Here is a 12715-nt window from a genome sequence, read left to right on the forward strand (position 1 = left end):
CTGGTGATGGTTAAACATCTTTATAAAACCAATTATAAATATTGAATTATTGAAATATTTAATCGTTAAGTAACGTGAAAAGTTTATAATACGAAATTCGATTAATAACACATTATATCTAAATAGTAGATATGACATAATTTTTATAACAGCTAATTCCGTAATATTAGACACAACTTGAGGGGTGACTCCCTATTACATTAAAATCTACCAATATGCTCGATGAAATATAGGCAAATTAATTGATAAGTAATAACAGGCATAAAATATGCTTTTAACTACTCATCTGAGGTTAAAAATCTATTGCTTGGTATTTTTATAGTCGTGATCATATAATTTTTGCTTTTTAAATATTATAAATTAAAACATTCATAAGGTTCTCGTCACTCAATTATACATAAACAACTAAATACGTTTGAATATAATTGAATATACAGATAATTATGTGACAAAAAATTTAATTTTTATACGGTAAACGCACGAGGACAAAATCGAGGAAGGAACCGCTAGTTTTCTACATTTACAAAGAATTTTTAATGTAAATTACTTTTACGTTTTAAACTCGAGGGTAGTATGTGGCAATGAAATCACTCCGTGGAACTTGCAGTATAATCTGTTACGTTCATATCTCTAGAAGAGGGTTACCTCTAATGATTACGTGAGTGACAAGTTCAGTGTTACCATTACAAGTCATATAAATATGGTTACTAGCTATATGCTATATCCCGCGCCTTCAGCCGTGGCCGTATCGTGATGTTGAATAGCTCCATAACTTGAAGAAAAACTAATGAGCTAAAATGAGAAATGAGCTATCAAATGCAAAAAAAAATCTGTTCCAGAGTTTAGCAAATTTAAACAGATATATAGAAAAAAAAATTTAACACTTAATTTTATTAGATTATATAATACATATAACTATATTTTTATAAAGAGAAAGGAACTGTTAGTAATGGGGTCTAATATCCCCGTCACTACCAATATAGAGTATATTGCTAGCAATGGGGACATCTAATCCTAGCTATCAGGTCGACTTCCAAACGACTTAAAAAACAAAGTAATTAGACTTACTTATCGAAGTATAGGTATGTTCAGTGTCCGCTGGAGCCACGACTAAAGTAATACCGTGGAATTTTAACCAGTCTTCGTCTTTCTATGATGAATTTGTTCAGTTTAAAAAGTTTTTAGGGTAGAGTATGTATGAAATCCAAAGATACGTCGTATTATCATAATTGTTCGTATCTATAATAAGTTTACTATTGTAATCTTTTGGAAAAAAACCATAAACAGTATCTATTTATACCTTCCTACATCTTAAGAAAGAGATTGTTAGTAAATGAGGACTAATAGCCGCATTATTAATAATCTAGTCTATAACCGACATTCACATGTCCCCTCTGAAAACCATCATGATTATTTTTTTATTTATTTATTCATTAGTACAAATATGTGTACATGGCGGACTTAATGCTGAATTTAATTAATTAATTCTTGATGATTTTTCATCCTAACCTATCCCTCACGAACGCCCCGCCAGCAAATACCGATAGCGCAAGAGGAGTTGCCATTCATTATCATCTATTAAAAAAGAAACCACGTGGATCCATCTGAAAACCATCCTGTAATTATCCCTAGTGGCCAAAGCTTACATTCGAATAATTTGAATATTATTTCAAAACTAATATTCGAATAAAAAATCAATGCTCTTCGAATATGTTTGAATAATTTTACACCTACATTTTGTATTAATAAAATAAATACACTGAATAAAATTAATTTGAACCGAGCGATTTCTTCCTTACAGCGTATGATAACAATGATGCTCTTTGCATTTCACTATATCGTCGATTTTCAGTATTCGAAAAAAAAAATGGATGTGTACTTTCAGTATTAATATAAGTTATCTCTATTTGTATATGTATTACCTTCTACTAGATGATATTATTCCCGGCAAATGTTACCAGAACATCTTTGAATGGTTATGCCTATCTGTAGTGTTGGTTTCTGATGATTTCTTATTGGACAAGGAGATCTATTTTTTTTTTAATAGGTGGAAATGAAATGGTAACCCCGCCTGCGCTAACGGGATACGCTGGTGAAGCACCAGTGAAGGGTGATCGATGAGAATGAAAACAGGCCCGTTAGCCCATCATGATGAATTCATCAGGAATTAACCATGATAGTTTCCAGGGGGAATCACGAGGAGGTCGACCTGGTTCGGTATATTGCTAGCAATGGGATTTTTAGACTCCATTACTAACAATCCCTTTCCCCCCAACAAGGAGATCTTAGTTAAGTCTAAGGAAGTGTCACCGCAGGAAGATTATTTGAGTCTCCTTAATATGCAACTGTCCTTCAGAGAACCCTCGGGGTAGCGTTATCTCGGGATTATTAAAAGATAACGACATTTTATGCCTAGTGCGATCAATTAATCACCACATACTTTTAACAATTGTAAGGTTCTGTAAAATTATAAATAGCTGCAGTGACCAGGTCGATATTAATTTTGATAGTCCAATGGCTTTTGTACGAAATGTCTATAAATATATAAAATGAGTCGTGTTGCTGGATCTGATTATGGATATAGTGGCTTAAGATGTTAAGCATTTAATAATAGATGTAAGCTGTATATATTTGTTTTCTGCGTACTAATTGTTATAAATGTACCAATGTAGGTATGTCGTGTTTGCCTTTAAAAAATTGTTACACTTAATTCTAAGCTCCATAATTGTATAAATATTTACACTATTTTGTGGAAACAATTGTTGGTGAACCTAAATAAATAATTAACAAAATAAAAAAAAAAAAACTAATGGCACATTTTTCACAGCTCTACCATATTTTTCCATTCATTCGACTGCGGAGTTACCAAAATACCTACTCCAACTTATTTTTTAATGTCATTAGTATAAATAAATACTCTATTTATAAAGCAATACACTTATATGTTATTTTATATTTTTCTTTTGAATATTCGAATAAAATTCCTAAAATTTTAGTAAAAACCAGAATATTTGAATATCAAAATCGTCGAATATTTGCAAGCCTTACAAAAAAACATAGTGACCTGACTTCATGTTCAACTACTTAAACCAATAGCGCGGACAGCGTTATAATTTCATATTTTTCATATTTACCTATCAATAAAAACCTTATTACTACATCATCCTTGTACATAATTTATTGTTATTTTAACGTAATTTTAAGGAATACGAAAATACAATTGACATAGTTATAATTATCCTATGTAAAAATACAATAGGAGTATTTTTTTTAATAGATAATATTTCATATACATTAAATAAATTAAAAAATAACAGAAACTGAGATCAATTCACTTATTGAAGATGCACTTACCTTGATTCTACGGATAATTTATCTGGAAATAAAAATTTTAAAAGTGAAAAAAATATATATCATTAATTCAAAAAAGCTCATGCCGAAACCCGGGATCGAACCAGGGACCTTTAGATCTTCAGTCTAACGCTCTCCCAACTGAGCTATTTCGGCCACATGAGAGGAGTTCAAAAATAACTATCAGTTTCAAAAGTATATAATAAAAATTAAAATATAAAAAATTTCATATTCATTCTGGATTTACCTTTAAAATTAAATGGAATTTATTATCGTTTATTCAACATGTGTTTCATAGAATATGAATTAAATGTTACAATACACACATTTATAAACCGATAGCGCCATCTATTATACATTGTTGAAACTACATATTACTTTTAATAAGATTAAAGGATGTTGTTATAGAAATGGTATTTTTTTTATATTACATACCAGGCACTGGAACTTCCACTTGCACAGCCTTATCTTCGGCAACCTGTCCCGCATCATCTAACACCACACCACAGCGTTTATATAAGCGGCTACGAAGTTTCATCATTTTCTCAGTTTTATTGTACGCTTCAATTTCATCCTGAAATATTTAATAAACATGCTTTTTAATTCAAGGTAACTGTAGACTATTTCTCTTGTCCTAAGTTAATTTATTTATAATTATTATAATAATAATAATGATGATAATTGCGGTCATACTATCTTTCTAGTTATAGAACTACATATATGGAAACATTTTCTACCAACAAATATTATAAGAAATAAAATATTTAATAAAATAATGAATGAATTATATTGAAAAATCGAGAGAAAAAAATAAACTAGAGGAAACTTATAGCCAAAAAGAGGTACCCATACTAAAAGCAGGACAAAATAAATTTAAAAAAGCAAAAAGTGTTTAAATTTTATAGAACATTGAAAACATATTTAAATGAGGCCTATAAAGTAAAAGGCAGCTAAACGCCATAAAATCGGTCCATTTTCACTCTGTACTCAAATATAGAGGGAGTTCTATTAATTAAAATTCAAATTATTTCTAATATTAAAATTTTTTCAGTCTGGTTTAAAATATAGAACACTGTTCCATATCATTGACGACATATTAGTTTTTGTAGTTCCCTGAATATTAGACAAAATTGGATGTAGCTGTCTTTGATTTTATAGGCCTCAAATACACTTTATTATTATGTGAAAATATTAGATGTTATCATCAGATATTCAGAAATGAAATTACAACACTTACAATAAAACCAATTTAGGGTTCAGGTAATGTTTAATGTTCATTTAGACTAACACAGAATCAAACCTGGGATATTTTTACAATTATCAATTTTAAAATTATTCGAAAATATACTATACCTTTAATTTTTTCAATTTCGAATGTGATCTACTAGACAGACATTCTCTTAAATGAGTATCGAGATTTCTATTATATCTATGACAATTTTGAACTAACACCGATGGTGCAGAGTTTTGTGATCGAATATTACAAGGTTCTCTTATTAATTCTTGAGTTTTTCGTATGGAACTGTGAGGTGACTTCGCAGGATCTAATGATTTAATAGTTTTGCGAGGCTTTACGACATACGTCTTTTGAACCGGTTCATCGGTACGAGTATCGGGTGCATAGTCATTTAAAACAATCGGCAATTCACTAAAAACACAAGAACTAAAGTTTGTTGATGATGTTTTCGCGCCAAGACGCGCAGACGTTGGGATGTGGTGGCACGTCACAACAGAACTTGATTTTAAAGTAGATCGTGATTGATTATTCACACGAGACATAACTCTATCGTATTTCTTCACTTGTTTCTTATTAGTTGAATTCATTGTTTGGATAAATACAATCTTTAAATAGATTTAGGGTATAAGCTAAGCGGAAACAAACAAACAACAGCTGTTTGCCTTTTTTTTAAACACGTTCTTTTATGATAAGTTTACGGCTTTAGATACATTCTTTTATGTCATCTTTAATTTATATTACCCTAATTGCATTGCGGATATTTTTCTTGAAAAAAGTAAATAATTGAATCCATCCTGATGTAATTACAGAGTTTTAATATTGTGAAGGACAAATTCATATATAATTAGATATGTATCACAGTTTGTTGTAGTGATGGGTACTGGGTACGACGTCAAAATCAACTATAATTAATTGGATTATAAAAGATTATTTCATCGATTTAATCATTTGACCACAAAATAAATATAAAAAAAAAAATACTCAAAAGAGTACTAACAATTAAAAGCTATTCTAATTTGTAACTTTATATTAATTTTATTTCATAATAAAATTCACATAAAATTTGACTTGCGAATTATAATTTGACTACCAATTAAGTATGATTATATAAATTACATTTATTTTCGTATATGTTGCGATATAACCTACTTTTTATTATTTATTTTTAATCACACGTACTATACTCCTTATACCGTTTACGTGGCCGAAGTCGCGGGTATAAGCTTGTATAATGTAAATTAAAAAGACGAAAGCACAAATTTACTTCCTGATCTGCCTGTACTAGGAAAAGTTTTGTCTAATTCTAATCTGGAAAATATCCTTTTTCATTTACAATGTCTTCCCAGGTTTTAAAGTACAAAGAATAAATCTGGTGGAGTTTGATCTATGTCTTAAGAGGATAGAGGATATATGAAAAACAATTCTGTTGTGAAACCTCTTCATATTTCAATGTTTAATGTGAGTAATCTTATTAGTATAAATAAAATTAGTTTCAAAGGAAGCAGGTGAAGAAAGATAGTCGATATAGAGTTCAGACTATTTTTAATACGTTAATTGTATTTATAGAAATAATATAAAGAAAAAATTCAAATTAATTGTCATTGATAGAAAAAATAAAATATCGAAATATAAAATGGTTTCACAACAAATTCTACAAGCAGTTTTCAGACATAGTGTAGTAGTTTTTATTTTGAATATGTCATCAACATTTAGGATTAATTGATAAATTTACAGAATCCAATTAGAAATTGTCTTTAAACAGCAATATTCTTATTGAAAGTACTGATTTGTGATATGCATTGCATGTAGTATAAAAATTCTGACAGACCCATTTCAACTAAATTAAGAAATGGTTATTTTGAGTAGTACACAGAAAATAATCATTAATATTAAAATAAAATATTACATTCATTTTTATAATATTCATATTCATTTATTATAATTAATGCCATGTTACAATAATATTCCTAAAATATAAAAACAATGTTAAGGATGGCACACATAATAACTATTATTACTTTCCAACAAGTTCATTATGCTTTAATTCATAAATATTTTTTGCAGAGGTCTGGAATTCATCACACATTGCAGTGATTTGTTTGGTTACATTAAAAATAAGGTCCTCTGACACACCCGTTTGTTTTTTAACTTTCTTAATGTAATCATTTTGTACATCCTTTACAGCATCCCGACATCTAATGTACAAAGCTTTCGCATTTTTGGCTAGAGCTTCTCTATGCTCCTTAGTGACTTTTGGCACAGGAACATAAAGAGTTGTACCATCCTGCTGTGGATTTAAATTAAGACCTGAAGCATTAATAGCCTTAAGAGCATCAGGTATAGCTTGTGGGAATGAAGCAAAATTAATAACGATTGTTTTAGGATTTTTTCGTACTATTTGAGCAAGTTCTTGTAATTCATAATCTTTTCCTTCAAATTTCACAGGAAGTGATTCTATAGATCCCGTTGTTGAGCGCAATGATAAGTTCTTAGCGAAATCATCTTTCATCTTTTCGATAGCTGCATTACACCTTTCTTGTAGCTTCTCTACTGGAACTAGCTCAGACATCATCTGAGTATTAATTTCCACTTTACCTTTGGGTTTCTTTTCTTTTCCTTTATTTTTGGTTTTAGCATAGTTCCTAACTGTAGTGTATTTGAAATTATCAACACAAACGATTCTGTAGTTATTTTCAATTGTATTAAGAACAATGGGTTTAAATGAATTTATTATTGTTGAAACTATTACGCGTCCTAATATTCTTGTAGCCATGTTATGTATGATATATTTTAAACTGCATAAAAGTAAATAAGAGAAGTACTATTTTCAAAATTAATAATACAATATAAAAATAACCTTAAAGGCAAACTCAATTTGGTTTCTGTCATTTGTCAGTTTAGTGCTGCCAATGTCAATTCTCAGTCGAACAAATTGATTCAAAGAATTTATTGGGTGCAGTTATTGGACCTCAAATACAAATAAACATCTGAAAGATATAGTTTAGAATAATTATACATTAAATTATTTTTGTCATTAAAACTCCTTTGTGCTTATTGTAAAAGGATTGTATCTTAGATATTATGGCTGAAAAATATTAGTTCCTTTGATTCCCTGGAGAAGACTCTTGAAAAACATTCTTTTATTTTTTTTTGTCCAATGTCCACCTGTCAAATTGAATATTCAAAAAATGTCTTTATTAATTCAAACTATTAGAAATACTGGAAAATCGCATTCATTTCAAAAACTTATACAAGCCCCACTATCTTCATGTACATGTTTATTAAGAAGAAAATCTTCAGGTAGTGGTTCTATAATTATATTAAATTCTTATAATCTGAAGGTTCTTTCGAGGTTATGTATATTTATGCATTTCAGATGTTTCAAAGAAATTTTTGTCATTTGATGAGGTTGTATCGCAGAGAAGAGACGAAGCACGACGAAGTCTTGTCGTACAAGTGAATTCTGAATCCTCATTTAATGAATTATATGGGTATTGTTCAAATTATGCTTCAATCAATGGCATACATCATTACAAAAATGCAGGAGGAGAGGTAAGCTTGTTGGTTATATAAATTTGTTGATAAGATTATTTAATTTTGTGTCATGTATAGTATAAATGAATGCAACAATAATTATTAATTGGTTACTTTTTCAGCACTTTATGCTCATTGAATTTAGTACAGAAGACAACCTTAAAGAGATTCTACGCAGCTGTGGTTCCCATCAGAAAGATAATGATATTATGGCGTTACAGTCTCCTTTCCTATGGTTTAGAGCTTGCTCTGGAAAGAAGGAAAAGATAGCACCAACTTCAAATACCCTCATAACAAAAAATGGAAATGCTGCCATTGATGAAAACTTACTTTGTGAAGAGCTTGGAAGCTGTTCAACAGTCTCTGATCAAATACAGCTGTTGTATGATAAAACAATGTTAAATGATTTGGGTATTAGACTGAGATACATGGTGGCTAGACAAGTGAGCCCTGATTTTAATAATAGATTGCTTTTAAATAATTAAAATAAAATAATTAATATAAAAGGTATTATAATGAAAAAATGAGAAGTAACAAATTGTTACAAATTATGCAACTGTATTTGTTACATTAAAAATAATAGATAGGTTTGAATGGCATTTGATATAAAATATATCTTAGATAAACCCACAGGATAATTTTAATTCTGATCAGGCAGGCAAAGCCACATGACAAAATTAGAGCTAGTATCTTAAACATAATAATTCATTTATTTATTTAGCTGTATGTACAAGAGCGCAAAGCTGCAGAGATATTGCCAAGTAGTTTCACGGCACTAAGAATATGTATTGTCTATTTAAGTGTTAACTTGCAATAAATAAATAATTTTATCCTATCAGAGAGTTTATATGATACTAGTTGTATCCTGTGGCTTAGTCCACATGAATCATTATGTAAAGAACCATGTGTTCATGTAATAATTCAAGAGAGTAAATTTCCTATGTTGTAAGTTGGAGCATAATCTATCCATATAAAAAAAACCGATAAGAATGACAAATTTGTTCAGTAATTTTTATGTAAAACAGTAACAAACATTTATCCATTCATACATTCAAGTTTTCTAGTTTATAATAGCAGTAAGATTATGTTATATGTATATATAATTTTAAATTATACTTATTGCAGCTAGAAATAGTATTTGAAAGTTTATATGCAAACATAGCTGTGAGACCTTTTGGTTCATCAGTAAACGGCTTTGGCAAAATGGGCTGCGATTTGGATCTAGTACTAAGTAACAACTTGACAGATGAAATGGTAAGTTATTGGTATAGTTGTATAGCTGCTTGGATATTGGTGTCTCAGCTATATTAAATAATAATAAAAATATTTATAAGTCTTGTTTAGTTATGTAAAAAATAATATGAGGTACAATATGAATAGAGATTTTTCTTCATATGGGTGCAGTATCTTAAAAAATGAGAAATAATTTAAGGATAATTGAAAACATAGACAATATCAGGGTAGAAGTATTTTCAATAAATTACATAAGAAATGAATAGGTATGATTTTCTGAATTATAACCATACAGTCAGACAATATCATTTCAATTTTTGGTCAAATACAGTTACCCAAAACAACATCAAAATGATATGTTTCATCATTTTTGTTTATGTATAGCAAATATTGAATTCTGAATTTATTTTATGCCAGAAATCCATGCAATAGAGTTAAAATATCTTTATAAAATTAGAATAAACTTTAAGGTCTTTCTTTGTAATTGAACTAATAACCCCTTATGACACTTCACAGTTTTTTAAAAATGAATTACAGCCCATGTAATAATGATAAAGATAATATAGGTTTTAGGATTTTTCAAATTGGTTAAGTAGTTTATGTAATAAGTTTATCTATTACAAACAAGAAAATCTTTCTTCTTTATAATATAAATTAAGTAAATAAAGTAATAGATATGTTACAAAAACCAAATAAAAAAAATTACTATATTTTGTATTTACTATTTTAATGTAACTTACTGTTTTGAATAAAGATTATTATTATTATTATGTATTTTGTTTGTGTTAAACATGGGTACTTAAATACATACAATATCTTATTAAATATATAATTGAAAATATAATAACCAATATATGCTAAATTTATTAATTTTTTTTTTTACAAATAATTGATATCCACATTTCCTTACAGAGTGATCCCACCAAACGTTTAGTATACCAAGAAAAAAAGTCTGAAGGTGGTCGAGGGCCATGGCAGCGACATATGGAACTGGTGGGCGAGTTGTTGGAGCTAAGGATTGTTGGAGCAACAAGAGTACAGCGGATATTACATGCGCGTGTGCCCATCGTAAAATACGCACACGAGTTCACTAATATAGACTGTGACCTTTGCTATAACAATATGTAAGTTATGTTTATTTTTGGTAATTTGGATATCCAACATCAGGGACAGGAGAAACGACAGATATAGCAATATGCATCTCATACGCCCAGTATAAATATACATTTATTTGGGAGACTACCAATAGTAATTTTAATATTATTTCAGCCATTAACTGTCCATTGTTGGACATTAGACTTCCCATATATCACACTTGGCAGTCGAGTTAGCAACTGCAGTTAGGCTTTTAGAGATGTTTTAAGAGGGATGCTGCTGCCCATCCCTAGCCCTCCCTTAGTCACCTCTTACGACACTGAAAAGGAAGGGGTGTCTCATTCTATGCCCACACGACAAAGATCTCCCAAAATGGCAACCCTTTTCTTTTATGTTTTAAGGGGAATCCCTCGACTGTATTATACGTTATTTTTATTTTGTTTTCTTTGTTAGTATTGGTTAGTGTTCTTTTAAAAAAAATTTACTTGGATGTTACCTATCGTTTAGGGGGTGGGGGAAGGGGTACTGTAAAATCTTCGGCGCTTAAAATGTTAGCCTTAGTGTTAGCTTTCCTTTTAATACAAAGTTTTGATTAACAATTAAAATTTAAGGTCTGGTGTACATATGTCTGAACTTCTCTGGATGTACGGGTCACTGGACCCCCGAGTACGGCCGCTGACTTTCTTAGTTCGTCGCTGGGCAGCTGCTGTGGGTCTTACTAACCAGCACCCTGGTCGATGGATCACAAATTTCCCATTGACTCTGATGGTCCTGTTCTTCCTTCAGCAGAAAACTAATGATGGATTTATATTACCATCATTTAAAAATCTGGTTAACAGAGCTGGTATGTATTATGTATAAATACTCTACTGAGTTAGAATGTTCTTTATCTATCTTATCATTATACTATATTAAAACAAAATAGATATGTATAATAATATAATAAATTCCTAAATGTTGGTCCTTTTGTTTACTAATGATCAGAATTGGAAATTGAGATAAAATTTGTGTTCTTTTGATAAGCAATTTTACGAACAGAAGCTACTGTTACTGCTCAAACTTCCTTGTCTCTGTTTATTTCACAAAATTTCATTTGCTATAGGAAAAGAAGACATAAGAATTGCAGAAGAAAATGTTAACTGCACATTCCTCCGTGATATGAATAAATTACCACTAGAATGTTACAGCCAGAACCAATCCAATCTCGAAACACTGTTATTGCAGTTTTTCGAATACTACGCTCAATTTGACTTCCAGGAAAAAGCTATATCTATAATCGAAGGGCACCCTGTACGGAAACCTAATGCATTACCTTTATATATTGTTAATCCTTTAGAACCCGCATTGAATGTTAGTAGGAATGTCAGTTTTGAAGAATGTGAACGGTTCAAATTGGAAGTAAGAAATGCTGCATGGCAGTTGGAAGCTGGTTTAGAAGGTGAAAAGTCAGATGACTGGGGCGTGTTAGGGCTCATAGAGAAAAGAGCTTCCAGAAATTTAAAGAAATTATTGCGAGTAGGCAATTCACATAGACTTGTATCAGTGAAAGACTTGTTCAATGATAATGAAGAGAACATTTCTGAAGAGGGTCTGAGGAGTAAATTACAAAGACTGACACAGACAAGACATGAGAATGTTGAGAAAAGTGTAAAAGAGATGAAACAGATGATAGCTACACAGAATGCTACAGAGAAAAAAGACCAAAAAATAAAGTTCAAAAATAGTCAAGTTGCAAATGAAGTGTTTAGGATACGAAGAAATAAAATGGTATGAATGTCTGAGAATTAATTAGTTTTGAATTTGTATGCGTTCAGAATTTAGGGGTATGAAATCTTATAAGGAGTGAAAATAAAATTAAGTATTGGAATGCAATGTAAATGAATGTTACTCGGTATAGCAAGCGTTCAGCAAAACTCATTAATTCCCTAATATATAATTTACAATATTGTTTGATTTTGGTTTCGTGTAGGTACATATACATTGTTTTTAAACACATGATTGTATTAATTACCTTGTTACATACAGATATTGTGTAAGATGTTATATATTTTTGTAAATTTTAATAAATTAGTTTAATTTTTAATACAGTTATTAATCTGTTTTATCACGAATTTGTACAAATTTATATGACATACTTTACAATACAGTTATTGTACATTATGACAGTGTATAGATTCATGTTCAGTGATAAAATATTTATGTATTCTTAGTTGTGAGTTTATGAACATAATAAGTACTTGTAAATAAATGTTAAAAATTTATCAA

General features: G+C 29.9%; 3 protein-coding genes and 1 non-coding gene across 4 annotated transcripts in view; 1 reads left to right on the plus strand and 3 right to left on the minus strand.

The window, feature by feature from the left end:
- The window catches only part of LOC113512852 (putative leucine-rich repeat-containing protein DDB_G0290503), a 108853-nt gene extending 103591 nt beyond the window's left edge, over window positions 1-5262 (minus strand). The window contains exons 1-3 of the mRNA XM_026896796.3: window positions 4705-5262; window positions 3787-3925; window positions 3355-3376 (exon numbers count right to left, since the gene is read on the minus strand). Coding sequence (XP_026752597.3) covers window positions 3355-3376; window positions 3787-3925; window positions 4705-5175 — 632 coding nt within the window. The 5' untranslated portion in view covers window positions 5176-5262. The remainder of the gene's footprint in view (window positions 1-3354; window positions 3377-3786; window positions 3926-4704) is intronic.
- On the minus strand, window positions 3435-3507 carry Trnaf-gaa (transfer RNA phenylalanine (anticodon GAA)). Its single transcript has one exon. It is a non-coding gene; the product is annotated as a tRNA-Phe (tRNA).
- A 1233-nt stretch (window positions 5263-6495) lies between the features above and the next one.
- On the minus strand, window positions 6496-7495 carry LOC113512917 (ribosome-recycling factor, mitochondrial). The gene has a single exon (XM_026896877.3). The coding sequence runs from the start codon at window positions 7359-7361 to the stop codon at window positions 6603-6605; it is 759 nt and encodes a 252-aa protein (XP_026752678.1). The 5' UTR covers window positions 7362-7495; the 3' UTR covers window positions 6496-6602.
- Window positions 7496-7627: 132 nt separating this feature from the next.
- Window positions 7628-12708, plus strand: LOC113512841 (poly(A) RNA polymerase, mitochondrial-like). Its single transcript, XM_026896776.3, has 7 exons — window positions 7628-7888; window positions 7965-8140; window positions 8245-8565; window positions 9248-9376; window positions 10268-10479; window positions 11062-11294; window positions 11553-12708. Exons 1-7 carry the CDS (start codon window positions 7777-7779, stop codon window positions 12221-12223), a joined length of 1854 nt encoding a protein of 617 aa, XP_026752577.2. The 5' UTR covers window positions 7628-7776; the 3' UTR covers window positions 12224-12708.
- The last annotated feature ends 7 nt before the right edge of the window (window positions 12709-12715 follow it).

This window comes from Galleria mellonella, unplaced genomic scaffold, assembly GCF_026898425.1.
Source record: "Galleria mellonella isolate WM207_F2 unplaced genomic scaffold, CSIRO_AGI_GalMel_v1 utg23, whole genome shotgun sequence".
NCBI classification, from domain to species: Eukaryota; Metazoa; Arthropoda; class Insecta; order Lepidoptera; family Pyralidae; genus Galleria; species Galleria mellonella.

Bases quoted from the DNA above. Each gene is read 5' to 3' on its own strand.
- LOC113512917 (XM_026896877.3), bottom strand. From the start codon at position 7,361: ATGGCTACAAGAATATTAGGACGCGTAATAGTTTCAACAATAATAAAT.
- LOC113512841 (XM_026896776.3), top strand. From the start codon at position 7,777: ATGTCTTTATTAATTCAAACTATTAGAAATACTGGAAAATCGCATTCA. The intron at 9,377-10,267 runs GTAAGTTATTGG...ATTTCCTTACAG, and splicing joins ACAACTTGACAGATGAAATG to AGTGATCCCACCAAACGTTT. The intron at 10,480-11,061 runs GTAAGTTATGTT...TTAAAATTTAAG, and splicing joins GACCTTTGCTATAACAATAT to GTCTGGTGTACATATGTCTG.